The sequence below is a fragment of the Macaca mulatta genome, chromosome 17 (assembly GCF_049350105.2).
Source record: "Macaca mulatta isolate MMU2019108-1 chromosome 17, T2T-MMU8v2.0, whole genome shotgun sequence".
Lineage (NCBI taxonomy): Eukaryota > Metazoa > Chordata > Mammalia > Primates > Cercopithecidae > Macaca > Macaca mulatta.
In genome coordinates, this window is record NC_133422.1 from 72,406,264 (window position 1) to 72,430,596 (window position 24,333).

The following is a 24,333-nucleotide window of genomic DNA, read 5'->3' on the forward strand; positions in this document are numbered from 1 at the left end:
TAAATTGGAATTCAGGCCAAAACAAACTGAGCTCTTTTTTCTCTAAACGCCTTATATTAAGTAATTCTGTGCAAGTGATACACCTAAATCTCCTGCATTTTATTCTTGGGCGAAGTTTGTTATCAAATAAATTTGAGAAATTAAATGAGATTTGGGCTGACCTTCTCTACTGAACTAAATGATTTATTTCTTTGTATGCTAGTGTGAGTACATGTATTAGTGTATGTGTGTGAATATATAAGTAGTGTGTTTATATATAAGTGCATGTATGTATAAGTGCATATGTATGTAGATATAAGTAGTGTGTGTGAGTGTATGTGCACATGTATCAGTAGCATGTGGATTTAAGTGCATGTGTGTATAAATGGGTGTGTGTATAAGCGTGTGTGTGTATGTGTAAGTGCATGTGTGGATGTGTATATGTATGATCTACATGTGCATGTGTGGTGTATTTGTGTTTAGTGTATGTATGTGCATGTAGTGTGGTGTGTATTTAAAGATGAAGAGCTTAACAAAGTGTACTTTGTTCTTACCCATGAGTTGTCAAGTAAGTCTGGAGAGCTTATATCTTCTTGCTTTTTGTTCTTTATAAGGCAGATGGAATATTTTTGAAACTGAATTTGTTGGTATGTTGCTGGAAACAGTAACATATAATTGCATGTAGTTTCCCTTGAATTCCTTTCCATTCAATTATCTCAGTTCATGATATTATTTGTCAGTTCTAACGTGTGTCAAGGATGCCTGCAGGCCAGTTGAGAGGGCAAAGGCTTAGGTAGTTGAAAAGCTGGTGTGCACACTGTCAAGCCTGCCCTGTTTGTGTAGTTGTGGCATGGTCAGAGGCACAGCGACCCAGTGAGTTCGAGGCTTGCACAAGCTTGCAATCCATAGATGGAGAAGAAAGCATTGATTTCCTTCAGTACCTGGGTGGTTCAGGGAGGTAACCTGAGGTAGTGAATGCGAGCAGGGAATCCAAAAATCGTAGGTTCTAATTCTGGCTCTATCACTTGCTAACTGTGTCCCTGTACCTCAGTTTACTCATTTACAAAAGAGGGATCATAAGATTCTCATGCCAGGCATATAGTAGATACAAGTAATTGTTGCAACAATAAAGATTCAAGTGAATTATATTTTCTTCATAATTTAGTGTTCAAATATTTAATATCAACTTTCCAAGAAAAATCCATGTTTCCTTTTCTAATTTTTATTAAAAATAATATTTCCAGACTGAGTACGATGGCTCAAACCTGTAATACCAGCACTTTGGGAGGTCGAGGTGGGCAGATCACAAGGTCAGGAGATCGAGACCATGGTGGCTAACACAGTGAAACCCCATCTCTACTAAAAATACAAAAAATTAGCCAGGTATCTCAACTACTCGGGAGGCTGAGGCAGGAGAATTGCTTGAACTGGAGAGTTGGAGGTTGCAGTGAGCCAAGATGGCACCACTGCACTCCAGCCTGGGTGCCAGAGCAAGATTCTGTCTCAAAAAATAATGATAATATTTCCAATCAGGACTTATTTTTCTTCATATATTGGTGTGTGTGTATGTGGGCATGCCTATGCTCATGTGTGTATGCATGCATGCAAATGTTTTTGTGCATGTGTGCATTCATGTGCATGCATATATGTATATGTCTATATGCATACGTGATTGCCTATGTACATGAGTCTGTGCATTGCATGTGTGTACATTGTACATGTGCGTGATTGCATATGTATGCATGTTGCTTGTGTTTTCATGAGTATATGTGTAAATATACACATGTGCTTTTGTGTGTATATGAGTGCATATGTACATGTATGTGAATGTACCTGTGTGTGTGAGCGTGTATGTAGCACATGTGTCTATATTTGTATGTGTGTACTTCCTGTGGGCTTTTGAGAATAGTAGTTGTCATTTCCTTTTTCTGAACATAATGAAGTCTGTGGATCTTTTAAAAATAAAGCAATAGCCTTTTACTTTCTCAGTAAAGCCTCGCCAAGCTGATATTTTTCTATTCCAGACTCATTCCTGCCTTAAGGTTTCAGCATATGCTGTTCCCACTTCCTGGAATGCTCAATCCCCATATCGTCACCTTCTCCAATAGGTCATTTCTGACCACAGAATATAATTAAGTCACTGTCCTGTTCCCCACCCCCACTACTGCAGGCACCAACCACTCTTTTTTATTTTCCTCATAACATATATTGTTATTTGGAATTGTGGTATTCATTTATTTGTTTAATTGTATATTGCCTGACTCTTCCGAAGCTGAAATGGAAGCCTTGTGAGGTTTAATCCTGTGTCTATATTGTTCACATTTATCCCAGAGCTTGGGGCAGGGTCTGGCCCATGGTGGGCTTTCCAAAACATATATATACTCTGAAGATAAATATACTATGAGGTATATACTATGAGGTATGGATATATATACTATGAGGGTGGATTGAAGTAACCCATAATACTGCAGATATATATACTATGAGGTATTGCTTTACATAAACTCACATATTACTTTACATTATTACATTAATAGTACATTACTACATTAATCTACTCTTCTTTATGGACTTTATGAACTATGAGATTTAAATAACCTTATTTGATTATGTGCTTTATTTAATATTTAAAGAGATCAAGTCCTAAAATATAGTTAAAGCAAATTCCACAACCAACACAAAGGGAGGAGTTATAATGCTTACCGTTTTGTTATTTTTTTGAATACACAAGTCTGGAAATAGCATCCCGGGAATTTTTTTTTTTCTGTCACTGGCCTTCAAATCCCACATACTTCATTTGGGCAGAAATCAACAAGGAGTAATCTGGAGTGGAGTGATTGCTTCTGTGGGGCTAATTGTTTCATTATTTGCATGACAAAGGTTCAAAGTAATTATTGCTACTTTGAGTCTGTATATCACATTCTCAGACATCTGGATACAAATAAAAGACTTGAATCAACATCTAGTTGCTTTCAAATATCTGTATCTTTGATGTTGTATAGACAAAACCTTGGGGCTTTTGGACATGGCCTTAATAGAGTCACAGAGTATGGAGACGCAGTGCAAAAAGGCCTTCCTGTGGATATTCTTTTCCCTATGTGGCATCCTCTGTAGATCAGAGCAGCATTTATTGCTGCTATTGGTATGCAGAAAACACATGTAGATGCAGGGAGAAAAGCAAAATTCCACTAAGATCAGAAACCGACGTATGCTAAAGAGTAACAGCAAACTACTAAAATGTTTTCGATGACTGCATGGAATTTAATTTAATTTTATTTTATTTTATTTTATTTCATTTTATTTTATTTCTTTCTCAGACAGGGTCTTGCTCTGTCCCAGGCTGGAGTGCAGTGGTGCAATCACAGCTCACTGCAGCCTCAAAAGCCTGGGCTCAAGGGAATCTTCTCACCTCAGCCACATGAGTAGCTGGAGCCATAGGTGTGCACCACCATCCCAGGCTAATTTAAAAAAAAAAATTTATGGAGACAGGATCTTGCTATGTTGCCCAGTCTGGCCTGGACTTCCTGGGCTCAAGTGATCCTCCCACCTTGGCCTCCCAAAATGCTGGGATTACAGGAATGAGCCACCATGCCCAGCCAGATTGTGCTTTATATTACAGTTGATAGATCTTACATTTCAGAATGTTTCAGAACTCTGTAGATTTCAATATTCCTATTGTTTGTTGCCAAATACAACTAGTCAAAATTCATAATTCTAACATAGTTATAAGTACCAGAAGCAATTACTGGGTTGCATATCATAGATTTTTAACAAATTGGTGTATTAATACAGTTTTGTGATAGAAAAAATCTGCTAATGAATGCCAATTTTACAAAATATGGATTCTCCAAAGCTGGTTTTAAAGTTCTACATGTCAGAGGTTGGTAAAGAGTATCCCTTCTGGAATATTTCATGAAACAAGTATATAGACTAAGTTACAAAAATGTTTTGTGCACCTGGTAAAAGCTAAAATTGTAGCATTTAGTGCATAAAAGTAGAGAGAATCCTAGTGCAGTACTTGCTAGCGGCCAAATGGCTCTGAGACTAAAATACTGTCTCCCTGAGTCTCAGTGAATTTCAGAGATGTACAAATCCCTACATACTTCTGCAGTCACCTTTCACAATCTTCAATCTTCAACTCCTTGGCATGATCTCAATGAGTTTTTACACTGCTTCTGAGTTTTAATGAACAGCTTTATCTTCTTGTTGTCAGTCTACTGTTGTTATGTGTTGTCAATCTTACCATTTCTTCAATGTTTTAAAGGGGCCAGAGTCTTGACAATCTCATCAAAGTGACCCCTGAAGTAAACAGAAGTGACCAAGGGTGAGGACTATGTCTTACCTCTCTTCCTTCCTCTTCCCCATCCATTTGTGGCACTCAGGAAAGAAGATGTGTTGAAAAACCTTTGGATTGGGATCAGAAAGTCTGAACCCCATTACTTACTAGCTTGGTGTCCTTGAACAAGTCCCTTGAATGCTGAGCTACAGCCTCCTTAGTTATAAAATGAGGATCATAATATTTGTTTGGCTGGGTACGGTGGCTCACACCTGTAATCCCAGCACTTTGGGAGGTCGAGGCAGGCGGATTACTTGAGGTTGGGAGTTCAAGTCCAGCCTGGCCAACATAGTGAAACCCTGTCTCTATAAAAAAATACAAAAATTAGCCAGGCATGGTGGAGTGCACCTGTAGTCCCAGCTACTTGGGAGGCTGAGACAGGAGAATCGCTTGAACCCAGGAGGTGGAAGTTACAATGAGCTGAGATCCAGCCACTGCACTCTAGCCTGGGTGACAGAGTCAAACACCATGTCAATAATAATAATAATGATGATGTTTGGTTTTTGTCACTTGATAGTTGTTAGGAATGAATGAAATAATGGGTATAAAATCCATTTTTTAAAGAAGGATATTACAAATGGAAATGATTAACAAAACAGTTTAGTTATAGCTGTAACATTAGATGGAATGCTTAGGGGAACCAGGTGAGAGTTTTTAGCAGATTATTATGTCATTCATTAACTGATTTTTTTTTTAATGGAGTCTTGCCCTAATTGTATGGTTTTATTTTGGGGGTAAATGAGAAACTATGTCAGTGTACCAGTGATTGGTAGGAAGGTCACAAAGTTTAGTCTTTTAAATTAAGAGCATAGTCTTGTACCAATTTATCTCAAAGCTTAATAGTAACATTTATCTTGAGTACATATATCCTTTAAATCGAAACAGCCAATTTATTTAATTCCATTTTTATTTATCATGTTTTTTGTTTTTTGTTTGAAGTTCCAAAGACCTCAATGACTTCATCAAAGTGAATCCAGGAACAGAAAAAAGTACTCAAGGGTAAGATTTAGTAAGCTCCCTTTTTTTGTTTCATAGTAACCAATACCTAAAAGTATAATTAAAGCCTCATTTCGGCTGACTGATGCTGAACCCAATGATCCTTCAAGAGAAGCCGTGTAACCCTGCCTACTTCACATCTGAAATGTTAAAAATTTTGGTCAATCAATTTCTGATACAATGAGAGTACTCTTTGACTAATCACGAATAAAATTGTTTTCCCACCATGGACAGGACATTTTTATTCATTGATTTATTATTTTTCTCAAGCAGAAGGGATGACATAGTAGAGGAGAAAGAGAACTAGACCAGACCCCGTAGTTGTGGGTATAGGCCTGTCTCTGCTCCTCTTACCTGTGTGTGCTCAAACTAGTCACTTCTATTTAGGCTTCAGTTTCTCATCTGCAAAGTGAGGAAATTGCACCAGGAGCTCTCTCAATACTCCCAAGTCTAATTCAGTTACTAAGTTCCAATAGATGTTTGGTGTCATGATAAGGCACAGGCATTCTGCAGCCAGATTACCTAGCTTTAAATCCCAGCTCTGCTACCACTAGCCATGTGGGAAAATTACTTAAGCTTTCTGTGTCTCAGTTATTCCCTCTATGAAGCTGGAATAATAATACTTCCTATGAATACTTACTATGTCATAGGATTGATGTGAGGATTAAATTAGACAAATCACGTAAATCACTAAGAAGAGCGCCTGGCCTGGCACATCAAACATTTTCTAAAAGTACTTATTCATTATTTCTCTCCAGTTTTAGTTAGGTCCCTATATGTATATTCACAGTCAACACTGAAAACCCCCAGCCCTCTGAGATGCTCTCTAATTTTATTATTTTGATAAATATTTTATAATAAAAGTATTTCTCAGTTTTAACAAATACTTGAAACCATTAACAAATACTTGAAGTCAGCGGTAAATCTACCACTGATCTGGTTTTCTATGTTTTGAAGGGGCCAAAGTCTTGACCGCCTCATCAAAGTGGCTCCTGAAAGAAACACAACTAACCAAGGGTAAGGTTTATGGAACTTCTCCCCCGATTTTTTCCTAATCAACTTAAAAACATGGTAAATTGCGCAGTGGCTCATGCCTGTAATCCCAGCACTTTGGGAGGCCGAGGCCAGCGGATCACGAGGTCAGGAGATCGAGACCATCCTGGCTAACATGGTGAAACCCCTTCTCTCCTAAAAATACAAAAAATTAGCCGGGCGAGGTGGCGGGCGCCTGTAGTCCCAGCTACTCAGGAGGCTGAGGCAGGAGAATGGCGTGAACCCTGGAGGCGGAGCTTGCCGTGAGCCAAGATCGTGCCACTGCACTCCAGCCTGGGCGACAGAGCGAGAATCCGTCTCAAAAATAAATAAATAAATAAATTGCATCGTCCCACCGTAGAGACAACCAATGATGGGACCCAAATCAGCAGATCCTGTGCTCAAGGCTCTCTGGCCATGGGAGAGAGAATTCCTTGAAATACAGGAATGATCTCTTACCAGTATGAGATTTGTGTTCCATGCTGAGGATTTCCTTAAAAATTAATGAGAATTCCCCATGAGACAAAACATCACCCCAAACAATTTCCCAGATCTAAGTAGCCTAAAGAAAGGTCTTCATATGATAAAAAATTCTTCCTCCTTCTTCCATCATGTATTCCCTCTCTTCTTATTGTCTACCACCCAAACAATTCCTAAAGTTGGGAAGTCATTTAAAAAATTATTCTCAGTTCATTGAAAAAAGAATGACATTTTTCTTTTATATAGAAAGAATTTTATCTAAGGCATATCATGTTAAGTAAATAAACAGGCATAATAAAATCACCAACTTGTAAATGTATATTGTTATATGAATTTGAACATGAGTTAGATATAAAAGATACAAAGATATATATCTTCTCTCAGCAGATTTCCTATCTTACTTTGCATATTGGAATACGGTCTATTTTACAGTATGTGGCTATCAAACAACTTATTTAGACTAGATCAGAGGTCAGCAACTTTTTCTTAAAGGGCTAATAGTAAATAGTTCTGGTTTCAGGGACCAAAATTGTCTCTGTTTTTAAGTATCTCTGCCAATAGTGTGAAAGCAGCCATAAGTACCTTGTGAACAAATGGGCGTGGCTGTGTTTCAATAAAACTTTATTTACAAAAGCAGGCTGCAAGTTGGATTTAGCTTGAGGTCCATAGTTTGCTAACCCCTAGACTACATAGTATTTTGTTTGGGCGGGTGAAGAGAGTCAAATCTGAATGTAGTTGAGGTGGAGTCTGAAATACAGCCTACTACCCTACTGCCCCCCTGATTTGGCATATATTAATACAACTTTAGTTTTATTATTGAGGGTCAGACACTAAATCCAGAAACCATATAATTACATTACAGATTAAGATTCAGTGAAAGACAGTTGCCTTTTCCCTCTCCCAAGATGACTTAGTTTCTAAAGGTGAAGATGGCCTGATTATTCATGACTTTTCCTTTATAATGTTTGAGGCTGTATTTTGGTAGCCACATGCTGCCATGTATTGCATTTGGTTGTGTGTCTATTTCTTTTACTTGGTAGTGAGATTTTTTTGAGTTCAGAGGACCTTTTGCTAGCTGTGTAGTCTTGGACAAATTGCCTAACCTCCTTTATACCTCAGCTTTTTTATATGTAATATCAGGATTGTAAGAGTTAATTTCTTCATGAGTTACTACAAAAATTAAACATGATCATGCTTGTAAAACACTTAGTGTTCACGTGCTTATTACACATTATCTATTAGTATTATTATTACTCTTAACAATTTTTTCTTTATTGTTAATTTCCCATAGCACTACTCAGTGTGAAGAACATAGCAAATACATTTTCCTGGGAGGTTGAATCTTATGAAATTGCTGACATTCAACTATTTTTGACCAACAAAATGGCAATTTTAAACAGTTCAATGTAATAGAATATAATAATTTACATGGAAGAATACGCACATGATAAAATGAACCTATAGATTAGTCTTAAGGGTTAGTTAAGATATAAGTCTTTCCAATTATTTTCTCTCCAGGATATATAACATATCATCCAATAATAAAGTATATCAAATTAGGCTTCCTATTCAGGTCTTTGGTGTTAGGGTTGGTATCATTACTGTAATAACAGCAGCATCTCTGTAGAGCGATGAATGACTATTTGAGTGTTTAGAATAGAAACGTAAATTATATAAACTGATGCCTCGCTCGCTCTAATTTAGCTTTGCATGAAGTGTGATTCTGAAGTGATTTAATATCTTGGGGTAGTGTGAATATTACATATTTATATTATATATATTACCTACATAGAATCAGAAAATGACTTTTTTTTCTTTTTCTTTTTTTTTTTTTTTACAAAAAATCTCAGCTTCTGTTTGTTGTGGAAGAAGGGGAGCAAGGAACATATGGATATAATGAATAATTTTATATTTTCTCTCGCTCATTATAACCTCCAGAAAATATTCTAAATGGTCTAATTCTGCCACACAGATAAAGTATGTAAAATAAAGAGTGTAGGAATAATTCTGCTTTGAGGTTGACTTGAAAGAAACAAGAATAAAACTAAATTAAATTATCATATACACAAATATATGCAAGAAATGAATTGACAGTAGCTACCTGTTTTTACATAAGGCTAAAAATTTAAGTATAGATGAAGTTTTAAATTAGCAACAATCATTTGGTTAATATTAAGGCTGAAAAAATATACAAATTATTGGATTTTAGTTGACCTAGTCAGCTACTGAAACTTAACATTTTTTTAGGAACCAAGACTTGGACAATCTTATCAAAGTGATCCCTTCAGCAAACAAAAGGTAAGTCTATTAAGATTATTGAAGACTTCTTAGCAAGTCTCCAATTTATGCCCCAAAATAAGATTAATTATTGACTAAAGACATTTTGAAAGGGGACATGAAAAAAAATGAGAACAAGTTGATGTATAATAATGCTGGATAGATTTTTTTTATCTATTATTGCTTTCATTAATTTCATTATATTATTGTTGAAGATGATAATATTGAAGGTAATTCTGTAATTACTACTTTAGAAGTTCCTTTGACACAGTAATAGCATAACTAAATTATAATCATAAATTCATAGTAAATTACAAGTTCATAAAACTGAACAAATAAGTAAATATTGGCTTTCTGTTCTCTCACAAACCCAGAGATTAATATTTAAATAACTGGCAAGAAAACTGACAACATAATATTCTTATGTTTGATTAGAATATTTTTTGCATGACATTGAATTTACTTCTGTTCTTGAGAACTTAAGACCCATTATACACGGGACAAAAGTTACTAAAAGCATGGCAGAGAAACCCCAAACTATCACTCATTAAATTACTGTGAAGATAATGTAGGTGAAAAGCATTGTATGGATGTGAGGGATTGTTATGAACATGAGACAGAGGGAGGATGTTGGGGAAAGGAGTGTGGAGTTTGCGGTCCAGTTCCTGTGGTTGGAATTTTGGTTCACCCTCAGCCATTTCTTAGGTATCTGGCCCCAGGGAATGCCTTTATCCCTCTGAAGTGCAATATCTTTGTTTATAAAGGCAGTGGGGGTGGGGGTAGGGGTGGTAATGTGGATGTCACTGAGTTGTTTTGAGGATTAAAAAAATGGTAACTAATATATATAAATTGGAAACTCAGTAAACTCATGACTTCTTACACTAGGATTCTATTGAATGATTTACACCTGTCGAAACAAAAAAAAAGAAATGCCGGTATGAAATTTGCCAATTTCCTCTAATTTTGTTTTCGCAGTGAACAAGGTCTTGATGAACACATTAATGTCAGCCCCAAAGTTGTCAAAAACACTGATGGGTAAGAGATGGGTGTGAGTTTTGTTATGTTTCTCGTTAAGTAAACCCAAAATTAATAGAAATGATTTAGAATTATTCTATGGGCAAATTGAATGCAAATCTCAAAATATCATCGCAGGTGGAAACCTAGATGTCTCAATATTTGTTAATTGCAAGAAAGAGAGGCAGCTGGAAACAATGTATGGCTGTGCTTTCTCTTCTCTAAGCCTCCAGTAAAGGAACTGAACAGAGCGGTTGGAGAAATGGGCAGGAAGGAACATAGGTAGTCTAGGAGCTGTTGATGTTTTGTTTTGTATGGTATTGAAATTAATACTTTTGTCTTTGAAATTGATGATAATTTATTAATGGTAGTTAATTTTTTTGAAAAAAGACCTAGACACTTCATTGGACTAATCATTAGCAATATCATTCACCTCATTTTAGAGTTTTCTGGTAGTCAGTGGAAATTTTATGAGGTTCATTATTCTTGGGAGGTTTACTGCGCTCAGCAAGGTGATGGACCTAAAGTTTAATAATTCTTCTTGAAGTAATGTCAGTAAGATAATGAAATTCACTTTTTGTCTATAGTTAATTGAAGACTTAATGTCATTACACATTACTGTTTTATATATAAATACATCTTAAGAATGGTTTCATGATTTCCCCTTTTAAGTTCTGTTGGTACGTATACAAATTGTAAAATTTTGGAGATGGAGGGAAGGAACCTTAGGATATCTTGGCCCAGTCGTTTGAATAATTTTGAAAACCAGTGTTCCAGATGAATCTACTCATTTTGAAGAAGAGGAAATTAAGACTCAGAAAGGTTAAGTGATTTGAGCAGGCCACAGAAAAAATTAGTGGAAGACTGATAGTAGTTCTATCATCTCTTAGGCAGTGAATAATTACTGAGCACCTACTGGGTTCACAGCTTACAACCAGGTATCATTACTTGTACATTAGGTATAATTATAGGTTGTGGAAGCCAAAAAGAGAATTCAGTAGGCATATTCAATCTTATTAACAGCAGGCAATTAACATAGATTAAAGCTAATTATGTACCAGGGGCACAGAGATGCTACACCAAGACAATAATAGGTTGTCAGTTTAATATATTACATTTTGGAGCACTCATGTACTGCTTGCTGAATATAGAATATATTGTCAATGAGTTGCATTCTTAAAAAGGAGAGATACTGAAGAGCTAATTAATAAACACAGAGGCAGTAAAATTCGTATTCATGGAGTCCTAGGAGGAGATGTTTGGAGATGGACAGAGCCTTGGAGATTATCCAATCCAACCTCCTCATTTACAGATGAGAATACTGAGACCAGGGGCGAAAATCTCACAGTCATCTGTGAGATCTTCTAACTCCCAGCCCAACTCCTAGTCTTTACATCACAGCACACAGACTTTGATCTTAAAATACATAAAAATTAATTAAGCACCTTGGGAAATAGCAGAGGCTGTAAAGATAGGAGTGTTGCTCTTGCTGTGGGATGACCAGGAGGTGTTTTTTACTGTTCTTACAGGGTCACTTGAAAGATTGCTTCATAGATTAAAATGGCACAAATGTGCAAATGATTGCAAAACACTTTACAGCTTTTAAACTGCATGAAAGTAATAATAACCTAAATATCCTAATGTATCCTTTACTACATTCTTAAAGCTAAATAAATAAAAACAGTAACTTGAGAGAAAAAATGTTACATTTTCCTGGATAAAATTTAGACATCTTGCTTTGCAGGATCTAGGGCCTGAAAAAAATCTACATATTTGTTGTTTTCAAAAATTGCATGATGCTATCAATCAAGGCAATTCCAGACTGTTCCTGAGATTTTTGTTTTATTAACACATGGTGTTGTCTTTATAGGAGTGGTGGTAGAATATAGCATATATTTATGTTTTCTGAGCTAGTGTTTCTCAAATGTGGGTTGCAATCCATTAAAGGGTCTTGTAATTAATTTAGTGAATGGCAATCAGCATTTTTCTCTTAATTAAATAGAATGAACTGAACAGAAAATATGAGAGTTCTTATGTAGTAAGAATATTATTTCATAAAATGTATGTCTTTGTGTGTGTGTGTGTGTGTGTGGCTGTTGGTAAAAGACAGTTTTAGGCTGTGATGTAAAATGTATTTCTTATTGGGCTTTATGTAACAGTGGTTAGTATATAATTGTTCTAGATTATTAGGTAAATTAAATTTTTGTGCTCAGTAGGACAGTGAAAATGGAAGTTCTAGTGGATTTTTGTTTTTTTTTTTAATGTTACTCTTAATTTTGCTGACACATAAATATTATCTGTAGTTACACTAACCAATATTGTGATTAATTGTATATTTTTAAAAAATTGTGGCTTTTGAACATACTGTCCACTCTACAAAGTTTTATTCTTTGTATTTTATAATAATATGTGAAATTAACCTCATTTTAAAGACTGTTGTCTTTCTGACACAGTTTAGTTTTGTGACAGATTTTGTCATCAGTTTACACAAGGAAATTATGTTGTGGATAGTTTTCATATGTCAATCATTCTTTTAATAGTATTCATAGATATCAATTTATTATGTTCAGTTGAGAACATTATCACAGAATAAAGCTCAAAATAGGGAAAATTCAGTTAGAGCCTTTCCATAGGCTGTGGAGAGGTGAGAACCATGAAGAATAAATCAAACTAAATGAAGCCTTGAACATTCTATGGAAAGGTTGAAGGCTGGGGAAGAAAATGCAGACCTTTTCTCAGACGTTCTGATGATTCATCTCTAAATGACGCTCTTTTGGTCCCTGACCTTGCATCCTTTTTTTTTTTTTTTTTTTTTTTTTGAGGAATAAAATGTATTTTATTTTTATATAAGGAAAAAGCACTGTTGCAGGGAGAGGTACATGTAGATTGTTTCCCAGATGGTACTGGAAGCAGGTGTTGTCAGTTCTGCAATCTCTTGCCATGATAACTGCCATGTATTTCTCTGAATAAGTATTAAAATGGGTTTAGAGGAGCACTTTGAAATTGATGGATTGCTGGAACTCTCTTTGCTAAGCCTTATATTAACAATAATCCCCATTTTAGAGTTTATTTTTTTTTAAATTGATATCCTTAGTTGATTAACCTGATTTTAAAAATAAGGATATTAAAATCAGTTGGTATCTTCATAATGTTAATACATTCAAGAATGAACAATTGTCAGTTACCAAATGTTTGCTATGGTGACTTAACCAGCATGCCCTTGTAGATAGGCTCTGTCAATAAAATGTATGAAATTAGAGTAAGTTTTCTTCTGATAAAGCGTAATTCTTCATCCCCTAAATTGTTTAGAAAACATATTTCATGGTTAGTCAATACTAAAACAATATGTCTTATACTATTATCCTTTCCATTTCCAATTACCTTAAACCTATGATTATCTCTAATCCAAGTTGCTTTAATATTTTTTCCACTTAAAGAAAACAAGATCTTGATAAACTCATCAAAGTGAATCCTGAAATTTTCACAAACAACCAAAGGTAATAAAATTATGTTGTTTTAATGTGCTTTGGTCAGAAAGAATATTAAGTTTTATTATTATTTCAAGCAGATTTATAACCTTAATGATATTACCAAAAGAACTTCATAATTAACCTGCTCTCTTTTTATTGTTTGATTTAAAGAAACCAAGATCTTGCTAACCTCATCAAAGTAAATCCTGCAGCAATCAGAAACAATCAGAGGTAATCAAATAGAAGCAGTCAATTCATGTTTTTATTTGTCTGTTGCCCCTGGATGAAGTAGATTTATAATGTTGCTTTATTGACCTAGCACAACCCCAAAACCTATTACTAATCTGAACTTTTTTCTCTCCCTCTTTTAAGCAGCCAAGACTTGGACAATCTTATCAAAGTGAAACCTTCAGCTCTTACAAACACTAATCGGTAAATGACCTTGACTATCTTGACATGTTTACAAGTTTCTAGGGTAGGAAATTCTTCCTCCCTCCTTGCCTCCCTGCTTCCCTCCCTTCCTCTCTTCCTCCCTTTTTTCTTTCTTTCCTTCCTTCCTTCCATTTCATTCTATCACCCAGGTGGAGGCACAGTAGCACAATCGTAGCTCACTGCAGCATCAAAATCCTGAGTTCAGGTGGTCCTCCTGCCTCAGCCTCCTGAGTAACTGGCAGCAAATTTAAAAAAATTTTTTTAGAGATGGGGTCTTACTAGTTGCCTAGGGTGGTCTCAAATTTCTGGGCTCAGGCAATCCTGCCTCAGCCTCGTAAATTGCTGGGATTACAGGCATCAACCACTTCTTCCTATCCTTTTTTTGTTTTCTTCTTTTCTCCTTTCTTCCTTCCTGCCTTTCTTTTGAAGACTTTAAGTTTTCTTTGGTGTGTTAAATGAGGATACATTTACGATCCATCCCATGTGACTCCTGTCAACAAGGAAACATATCACACTCTTCTGGAATCAATTGCACTATTTTGGAATTAGTTCTGGGCTTCTTATTTGCACTAAAACAACTTAGTGTTTGTTGTCTACAGAAAATAGAGTTTTAGGACTGAAATGAAAGAAATGAATACAATTAAATAAGGAAAAAAGATATTTTGAAGAAGTTGAACCAAACTAATGGTTTCTGTGGATGTCTGTAAAACATTAGAATGCATGTCTGTAGAACATTGGAAAGAATATTCATGGTCTTCAAAATCCTAGATCCACAGCTAGTGTGGGCCCACAAAATATTACAGATTTTAACCATAAACTTCCATTTTACATTCTTACGATATCTTATAATTTGTTATTTGATATATTTCACATAAACTGCTTTATTAACCTGTAATAAAGTAATAGACAATGCAAAAGAGTGCACTGTATCAGAAGTCCAAATTGCTCTACTGACCTGAAATTATATTATAATAAATACATTGCTGGGTAGTCCAATATTCTAAAATGACAAAAAGAAATTAACATATGATAAAGTACTTTGAACCCATTAAGAGAAACAGGAAAGTGTAATTCATGATTGGCCTAACTCTTACATCTCCTAGTTTGTTTTCTATCTGAGTATCATATTTTGTTCTTGCTGTTTTGAGCACCTAGGATATGACTGGCAGTTCACATACATTTAATCTTCACAACAATCCCATGAGAAACCTATTCATGCACCCTATTTTGTAGAAGAAGAAACTAGAGCTCAAAAGTACTAAATAACCTTTTCAAGAAAGAAAATACACCCTGGACTTAAACTCAGGGACTTCTGATGTCACTACCTAGAGGGAAAACAAAAGATCTGTGGTAAAATCAGCTCAGACTCTCTTGTTCTTTCCATTCTTCATATTCCCTATGATCCTCTGCTGCTCATACACAGTTAAAGGACAATGATCAGATATATTTATTCTGGAGGATTATTGTAAAAATGACAGGGAGGAAAGAAAACCTTGCTGCATGTGGAGTTTCTAATAACTGAAATAACAGTGGACTCTGCTGCTGAGAATTGTACGGAAATATCTTTGCGAAGTAGAACCCTTTCTTTATAGTGGCATTTGTTGGGTGGATTTTTCTTTTTATCAGTAACAGTTTTAGGAAGTTCCCAATCATGTTGAAAGTGGTTATGTTTAATAACCACGTTATGTAATAACTGACAGTGAAAAACGTAGTCTCTGACTTTCTCTCCCACATCTCCTCCCTCCACCTCTTTCCTCCCTCAGTTCCTCTGACAATTGTGCTTTATTGACAACGGTAACTTTCTCAGAAGGGTTTTTTGCCTGTTGTTTTATTAGAAGAGGCCAATTTGGTAAAAAGGTAGTTTATATTTCAGCAACTCCTAATCAAATATCCATAGAAAGAGGACATTTTCCGTATACAGATATGATTACTATAAAAAAAATTAAAAAATATTGGCTATCGTGTTGTTTTAAGATGGTGGCTTGATTCACAAATCTAACCTAACCTATGTCTAATTATTCTTTAGTAGTATGACAGATATGATGAGAATCAGCTGGGATGTTCAAGAATTATCACAAAGCAGACAAACAGGAAAGACTGAACCATCTATTTGAAAAAAGCGACTTCATTCAATTGGTTCAGCCACCCGTATCTATAATCTATCCATTCTGCCCTCTATGAAGGAGAGCATTTTAAAAGTGCCTCTCAGTAGGAAGAACAGTCACAAGGCACTGTTACATCAATTCAATGTGACATAAGCACTGATTATTTAATAGTGTAACAGCCGTGAATCAGAGTTCTTTCATCTGACTTTGCTGACATTTCCAGCAGCTGTATATTTAATTCATAGTTAGGGGCTGAATAAACTACTGCCATTGATCAGAATGTAAGCAGGCATCCTTGAACTTCTTCTAGGAAAAAATACAGATGTGCACAAAATTTTCATTTAGTCAGTAAGAATTTGCATGACTTTTGGTAGTAACAGTTTCACATTTTCATTAACCAGTATCAAAGAGAGATATTCAGTTATCTGTAGCCTATAAACTGTTGTTAGACTGATTATTAAAATGCTAAATATCTGCTCCTGAATGAATATTGAAAAGCATCTAGTGACACCACCGTCTCTACAGTTAGAAAAGGCATCCTTCATCTAAAGTAGAAAAAAAATAGTCTTAACTGTTTGTGGCATTATACTTCCATCTTCTTAAGGATTTCCTATTTGTTAAGACATCCCCAAGTTTTTAGTATTCCAAAGAGAAGAGTTCCTTCCTAACTACCTGTTGCATATTTTTCATATTTCTGTTAACATAAACTTGGGGACAACCTTGATTCTTTCTGGTGTTTCATTCCCCATAATCAATCAATCAATCACTTTGGATGCATCACCTCATCTCAGGGAGTGGTCCAAGACAGTTCATCATACCCACTGGTTCTGTAGTCCAGATTATTGTTCAGCCTCTTAACTTGCCCCTCTGCTGCCAATCTCCCCTTCTGCCCTTCAATCCATTTGCCACCCTGTAGAGTGGTTTTCCTAAGACACAAATCTGATCATGTCATTCTGATTAAACTCCTTCTGTGGCTCCGCATTGCTGTTGCATAATGGCCATGATCCTCCTTAACCTGGTCTCCAAGCCCACCATGATCAGGCATCTATGGGCTTTCCCACTCCAGTCTATTATCATTCTCCACCCAAAAGCAAACCCCACCCACACACACCCTCTAACTTGCATACTCCTCACTCCTCCTTCATCGCTATTGCTTGGCTAACTTCTACCTATCCTTTAGGTATCCGCTTAGGTGTCTCTCACTCAGGCTCTGGGAAGCCCTTCTAACCCACCACGTCTGCATCAGATGCTTCTTCTAGATGTTCTCGATCTGTCTTTTCTGTCCCATAATGTTGGTCTCTTCAAGAGAGTTATTATTTAATCATCCCTTTTTGACTAGAAGGTCTTTAAGGGTAACTACTGGGTCTGCCTTGTTTATTTCTTTATCCATAGTGCATAATGCAATGCCTGGCACATGTTAAGTATTTAGCAAATACCGAATTAAAGGATAAATCTCAACCTCATCAATGTCTTGTGATAGTCCACTTAGAGAAAGTCTAGCCTTCCAGCTGTGACATTCTGAGCCCCTATGAGTGAAATCAAATGAAAAGAATCAGATTTCTTGTGACTGGTCTCCTTGCTTGAGCCAATGACTATCTTTTGCTCATGACATAATCTCAATAAACAATAGTGAATTGGAGCCACTGAAATTCTTGGTCACATTTTATATTTAAAATACCTGAATTGCCTAACTGCTCTATGGACCTGTTAATTTCTTTAATACAAAATCTTTAAGACTCTCTCACTGAAAAGAATTATAAAAATATGTAAAAATATAAAGAGTTGGGCCCGTTTTGCTATGTCAATAAGTTGAGGAATTATACCAGTTCTCTCACTGTATTCTCTATTCCTTTCAGAAAGACAGATATTCCTTTTGAACTTACGCCTAATGCCTAAGATTTAGTTCCTGGCATAAAAGGAATACCACAGTACATTTTTTATATGAAGACTCTTAATTTTGTAAATATGTTTGATACTCTACAAAAGCAATTTAAATGAGCTGTATGGTGAGAAACATATTGCTGCCTATTAATAAATACCTCCCACACCCACATGAGAAAGGAAGAACAGTTAGGAGTGGGCTAATAACTTTCTCATATGCAGAGCTTCTCCTAGGAAAAGTTGTATAGTAAAAGACGTAATTCCTGGGTCTCCAGAATCTCTTATTTTTTTTCCTTCACCTGCTTTGTAAGAGAGTTTATAGTTTTTGATGTGGTAGTAGAAAATAAATGACATTATTATAACATGGATAAATTACTCAAAAATTGTCCTGTGGCTTTATGTCATAGATAACTCATATTTCTCCCCAAATATTCTGAAATCTACATTTAAAAAACATTATTAGGCCAGGTACCTGTAATCCCAGTACTTTGGGAGGCTGAGGTGAGGTGATGGCTTGAGGCCAGGAGTTTGAGACCAGCTTGGACAGCATGGTGAGACCCTGTCTCTACAAAAATAAAAAAAAATTTAGCTGGGTGTGATGGCATGCACCTGTAGTCCCAGTTACTTGGGAAGCTAAGACGGGAAGATTGCTTGAGCCAAGGAGTTCGAGGCTGCAGTGAGCTATGACAGCACCATTACACTCGAGCCTGGGAGACAGAGCTGGACCCCAGTCTCTAAATAACAAACAAAAAACATTATTAGTTGCAATAGTCAGTAACAATTTGCTCTTCAACAATTTTCTGTAACTACAGAAAGTTGGTGATTTTCTTAGAATTAATTCCACCTGTCCATCAACGTATAATATTTTAAGGTCTGCCTGCCTTCTATGCCACTGCCATGAAAGGGGATTGGAATCAAGCCTCTGCTTAACCCTGCAGCATTTGGTTGCATTTCTATAAAAATCTATTTTTCACACTTGACTCACAGTTCTTCATCTTATACCAAGTGTAAAAGTCACCATGCAATTGATGTGGTCTTAATTAAAGAACAAAAATTTATTTTTATCTCCTTTAACTTGGAAAGCTTATGAGCAGTCTGTGCTTCTTTTACTGGATCTTCAAATGTAGCTGATGGCATCAATCAGAGTGAATAGCCAAAGTAAATACACATTTTGTACTTTTCTTCATCTGGAACTTTCTATTTTGCATTAAATATTGGTATAGATTATTCAGAGTAAAATCTTGGCTGCTCTGAGTGCAGTGGTGTTTACTCCTAACTGCTCACACCAGTTATAGATTTCTTTGTTCCTTTTCCACTTCCACTGCTTCACTTGACTAGCCTTAAATAAATAAATATTACTCTACCAAACCTGATAGGTGGTAGTGTTTAATAAAATAAGAAAAATGTTATGAAACAAATAATAATATAGTTTACTTGGTGATTTGCAACTGTATTTCCTCTTTGGAAATGTGTTTCTTTGAAGGCATGCATAGGTTGCAATTTTGAGTTATCTGTCCGTAGTTGTTGGATTTTTAAGATTCTGGCTTCTTCTCCTTTCTCAGATCCAAACCCATTCTTTCTCCCTCTCATGAAAACTAAGGTACAAAAGAGGTTGAGCAGCATGTGGGCAGTATCTATAGCAGCCAGGAGTTCAAAGCCAGGAGGAGTTGAGGATGTCCACCATAAGGCTGAGAAAATACATGTAATCACATTGTGAGGGTAGAAGCAAACCTGTATTTATTTGTTAGGGCTGCATAACAAACTACCACAGACTGGGTGGCTTAAAGACAAATATTTGTTGTTTCACAGTTCTGGAGGGCAGAAGTCCAAGATCAAGCTGTCAGCAGGGTTGGTTCCTTCCACAGGGCTGGCTCCTTCTCAGGCCAAAAGAGAAATATCTGTGCCAGGCCTCTCTCCTTGGCTTGTAGAAAACTGTCTTCACTTTTCTTTTTTTTTTTTTTTTTTTGAAACGGAGTCTAGCCCTGTCACCCACACTGGAGTGCAATGGTGCGATCTCGACTCACCGCAACCTCCGCCTCCTCCGTTCACACAATTCTCCTGCCTCAGCCACCTGAGTAGCTGGGATTACAGGCACCTGCCACCACGCTCAACTAATTTTTGTATTTTTAGTAGAGACGGGGTTTCACCATGTTGGTGAGGCTGGTCTGGAACCCCTGACCTCATGATTCACCGGCCTGAGCTTCCCAAAGTGCTGGGATTACAGGCGTGAGCCACCACGCCCAGCCAGAAAACTGTCTTCACTTTATGTCTTCACTTTGTCTTCCCTCTGTGTGTGTCTGAGTCCAAATTTCATCTTAGAGACACTATTTGTAACTTGATTACCTCTAAGGATGCTTATCTCTAAATAAGGTCATGTTCTGAGGTATTGGGGGTTAGGACTTCAACATATGAATTTGGGGGAGTATATAATTCAACCCAGAACAAGCTCCAAAGATAATGAAACAAAGCCAGGACTGGGAGCTGTGCAAAAAGGAAATAAATATAATATGTGCATTCAGGGGTGAAGTAAGGCAGGTGCTGGGTGATGGACAGAGATGGAGGTGAAATGTCCATAACTGGCTTTACTGGTCTTTTTTCCACATGAATTTGGTGGATACTATGTCCCTAGATATAGACAGACCAGACAATCTTAAAGGTTCATGGTCTAGGCTAATACTTTCCCTTGGGGTTCCTTTAATATCTTTTCTCAGAGCTGGGTAAGGTTGTAAGAGGTTTCCCCAAAAAAGAAAAGATAATTTAAATTAATAATTTAAATTGATTCCACAAATGGAATTAATTTGTGGAATTAAATTAAATTATGGAGCAGCTACTATGTGCAAGGCCATATTAGGCCATAATAATATGACCCTACTCTCAAGTTGTAATGAAAGCCACCAGTTTCCCTATAAAACTAGCACTCAGTTCCTCCAGCATTAGCACTGGAGGGGGAAACACTTTGAGAAACAAAGTTCTAATTGCCCAAGATTCACACCTCCTGATGATCTTCCACTATTTACCACTGCCCACCATCCCAGTTTGACATTTCTAGGAAACTGGATCATGGAATACCATGATACTCCCTTTAATTTTATTCCACTATCCCCAAATATTTAGTAAAGTATTACTTAAAACATTAAGGGAAAGATCTCTTAATGGCTAAGGTTGTTAAAATAGTTTAGTGGCCCCTTATGCCAAGAAGATGGCTCTAGTAATTAGTAGAGACCATCAAGGATTAGGCAAATCCAAAGACTCTAGTCACTATTTCTCAGTTTGCAGGATTTAGGATAGTAGATTATCTTACTCAGTTCTTGCAGTTACGTAGAAGAATTCAGTTTTGAATTTTACATCGTTCGGACTGCAGAGCCAATAATTTGATACTTCCGAGCTACTTCTGAAACCTAGTACTTTTTACCTACATTAATTGGCATAGTTCCACTGTAACTCACTTAAAAAGTAATTTACCCTATTTTCTACAGTTTCAAAAGTATGCAGTTAGTGCTTTACATGTGAGGCTTAAGTATAGCTAGGGAATGCTGCGAATTTGCATATTATACCAATATTGACAGCTTGGATGTTACGTAAAAAGAGTATTAAATCTCACCCCACGTAAACAAGAGAACGTTTTACCGTATTTTGCATCTTTATCAATATTTGTGAGTGAGAGTATATACTGATTCCATGTATAATAACCTTATTTGAACCGACTATTTAGGACCATGAGAGGGGAGATTTTTAAAAACAGAGTTAATTCCAAAGATGTGACAATTTAGGACAGAAATAAAAATGTGAAAGTGGCCTCTCAAAATGTGGAATCAATAGTGCCAACTGCAGGATCACTGCACTTCTTTTTTTTTTTTTTAATGCTTTTTCAATTCACCCACAACTGTAGTCACTGTTTGTGTATTAGTCTGTTCTCATGCTGCTAATAAAGACGTATCTGAGACTGGGTAATTTATAAATAAAAAGTGGCTTAATGGACTCACAGTGTCACATGGCTGGGGAGGTCTCACAATCATGGTGGAAGGCAAAGGAGGAGCAAAGGCATGTCTTACGTGGTGGCAGGCAAGAGAGCTTGTTTAGGGGAAGTCCCATTTAAAAAACCATCAGATCTCTTAGGACTTGTTCACTACCGCAAGACCAGTGTGGAGAAAACCACTCCCATGATTCAATTATCTACACCTGGCTCCACCCTTCACACATAGGGATTATTACAATTCAAGGTGAGATTTGGGTGGGGACGCAGCCAAACCATATCATTGTGCCATGAATTTTATTTACATTAACTTACTCGTTCTCACCACAATTGTGTGAGTTTGGATATTAGTGTCCTTCTTTACCAAATGATATGGTTTGGCTCTGTGTCCCCACCCAAATATTATCTCAGATTATAATCTCCACATGTCAAGGGAGGAACCTAGTGGGAGGTGATTGGATCATGAGGACAGTTCCCCCCATGCTGTTCTCATGAGAGTCAGTGAGTTTCCACGAGATCTGATGGTGTAAAAGTAGTTTTGGTTCCCCCTGGCTCTCTCTCTTGCCGCCTTATGAGGAAGGTACTTACTTCTCCTTGTAAGTTTCCTAGAGCTTCCCCAACCATATGGAACTGTAAGTCAATTAAGCCTCTTTTCTTCATAAATTACCTAGTCTCAGGCAGTTCTTTATAGCAGCGTGAAAACAGACTAATATGCAACATGAAGTTTAGAATGGTTGGCTAACTTGCTCACAGAAGTAAGGAAAAAACTGGGCCTCATTGTTTTGACTTCTAAACAGTGCTCCTACCCTATGACAAAGACTTTTCGTAACTCATGAAAAAAGAAAAAAAAAGAACTATCAATGTTATACCTAATATATAAATAACATACCAGAGGATCCTGTGTCTCATGAAAGGGTGTCAAATCATTAATGCAGCCCAAGATATAAGAATCAAATCACTCCATTTATCCCCCACATAATGAATTATTTATTCAAATTTTGAGTTGATTTCCCTTGTTTCTGTGATCCCCAAAGCCTAAATAAGGTCTCTGGGTAAACATCTAAGAATTGATTTCAGGTGGGCAGATGGCATCATCTCAAATCTTGACTCTTCCGAAAATTAATTAATTGGCCTTGGAAAACTGACTTTGCCTTTCTGAGATCCAGATACTGTTCTGCAGGATTTTGTGAGATCTGAATGAGATAATCCATGTGAAAACACAGTTAGTACTTCATGACACAGAGATAATACTCATTAAATGTTAGCTGAAAAGAAGTTGATTAATGGGTAGAAATATGCAGTTTGATAAAAGAAATAAGACGTAGTGTTAGATCAGTAGGATGACTATAGTTTACAATTATTGATTACGCATTTCCAAATAACTAGATGAGAAAATGTTGAATGATTCTAGCATAAAGAAAAGATAAATATTTAAGGTGATAGATAGCCCAAGTGCACTGATTTGATCTTTACAAATTATATGAATGTATTAAATCATCACATGTACCCCGAAACTATGTACATCTATTATACATCAATGAAAAAAGAAAAATGAACTGAATGTGAATAAAAATTATTGATTTCTTTTCAGATCAGATTTCCCAAACCTTCCAAAAAGTTAGTTCTTTATTTCTCTTTCACAATGTAATCCATACTTCCATGTTCGATCCATGAGTTGTATGGATCAAATAGCTCAATGTCAGATATACAATCTCCCATAGCCTGATAGGTCACAAATGACTGTGTCTAAGATTATGTGCTGATTTTTAGATGTTTCAGTATTTTCTTATTTCCTGTCATTATGTTGTAACTAAATCATATATACATGTATATATAAATAACATATTTTTTTTCCTTAGAGACCAGAACTTGGAAAAATTAATTGAAGTAAATTCTCATGTTTCTGAAAACAACAATGTAAGGTAAAGTTTATTATAATTCACTTTTTTCTTATGAATTCCATATGCATCTGCATATATTGTATAGCCTTAGAAGATTAGATATATAATATTATACATTATATAATATATAATTTGAATAGTGTGTGTGTGTATATATATATAATCCAGATACAAAAACTTATGTGGTGCTTAATAGCTAATAGTGAAAAAATTAACATAATTCTAATTCTGTAGAATTTCTGACTCAGGGCCTGCTGTTCTATTGCTTAGTATAAATGGCATCATGGAAATTCAAAGCTCTTTGGGGCTGTGAAGATTTATTTTTACTTACTGTTGCTTGGTAAGCTCTCAGCAGTGCAGAAAGCACTCTGGGAATCTCTTCCCTGGATGCCTAGTGCTAAAAGAATGCATGAATTTATCACAGCCACAAAACAGGAGCTAATTTTGAAATTTCTTT

The 24,333-nt window shown here is 36.2% G+C and overlaps 1 protein-coding gene across 50 annotated transcripts in view; it reads left to right on the forward strand.

The window, feature by feature from the left end:
- SCEL (sciellin) overlaps positions 1 to 24,333 on the forward strand; it is a 111,675-nt gene that overhangs the window by 67,918 nt on the left and 19,424 nt on the right. For 22 of the 50 annotated variants that reach the window (XM_077974492.1, XM_077974506.1, XM_077974495.1 and 19 more), the window contains 9 exons: positions 4,244 to 4,303; positions 5,255 to 5,314; positions 6,269 to 6,328; positions 9,071 to 9,121; positions 10,076 to 10,135; positions 13,552 to 13,611; positions 13,756 to 13,815; positions 13,960 to 14,016; positions 23,835 to 23,897. In XM_077974492.1, coding sequence (XP_077830618.1) covers positions 4,244 to 4,303; positions 5,255 to 5,314; positions 6,269 to 6,328; positions 9,071 to 9,121; positions 10,076 to 10,135; positions 13,552 to 13,611; positions 13,756 to 13,815; positions 13,960 to 14,016; positions 23,835 to 23,897 — 531 coding nt within the window. Of the gene's footprint in view, positions 1 to 4,243; positions 4,304 to 5,254; positions 5,315 to 6,268; positions 6,329 to 9,070; positions 9,122 to 10,075; positions 10,136 to 13,551; positions 13,612 to 13,755; positions 13,816 to 13,956; positions 14,017 to 23,834; positions 23,898 to 24,333 lie in introns of all 50 variants that reach the window. The other 28 variants (XM_077974459.1, XM_077974491.1, XM_077974465.1 and 25 more) reach the window with 5 other exon arrangements.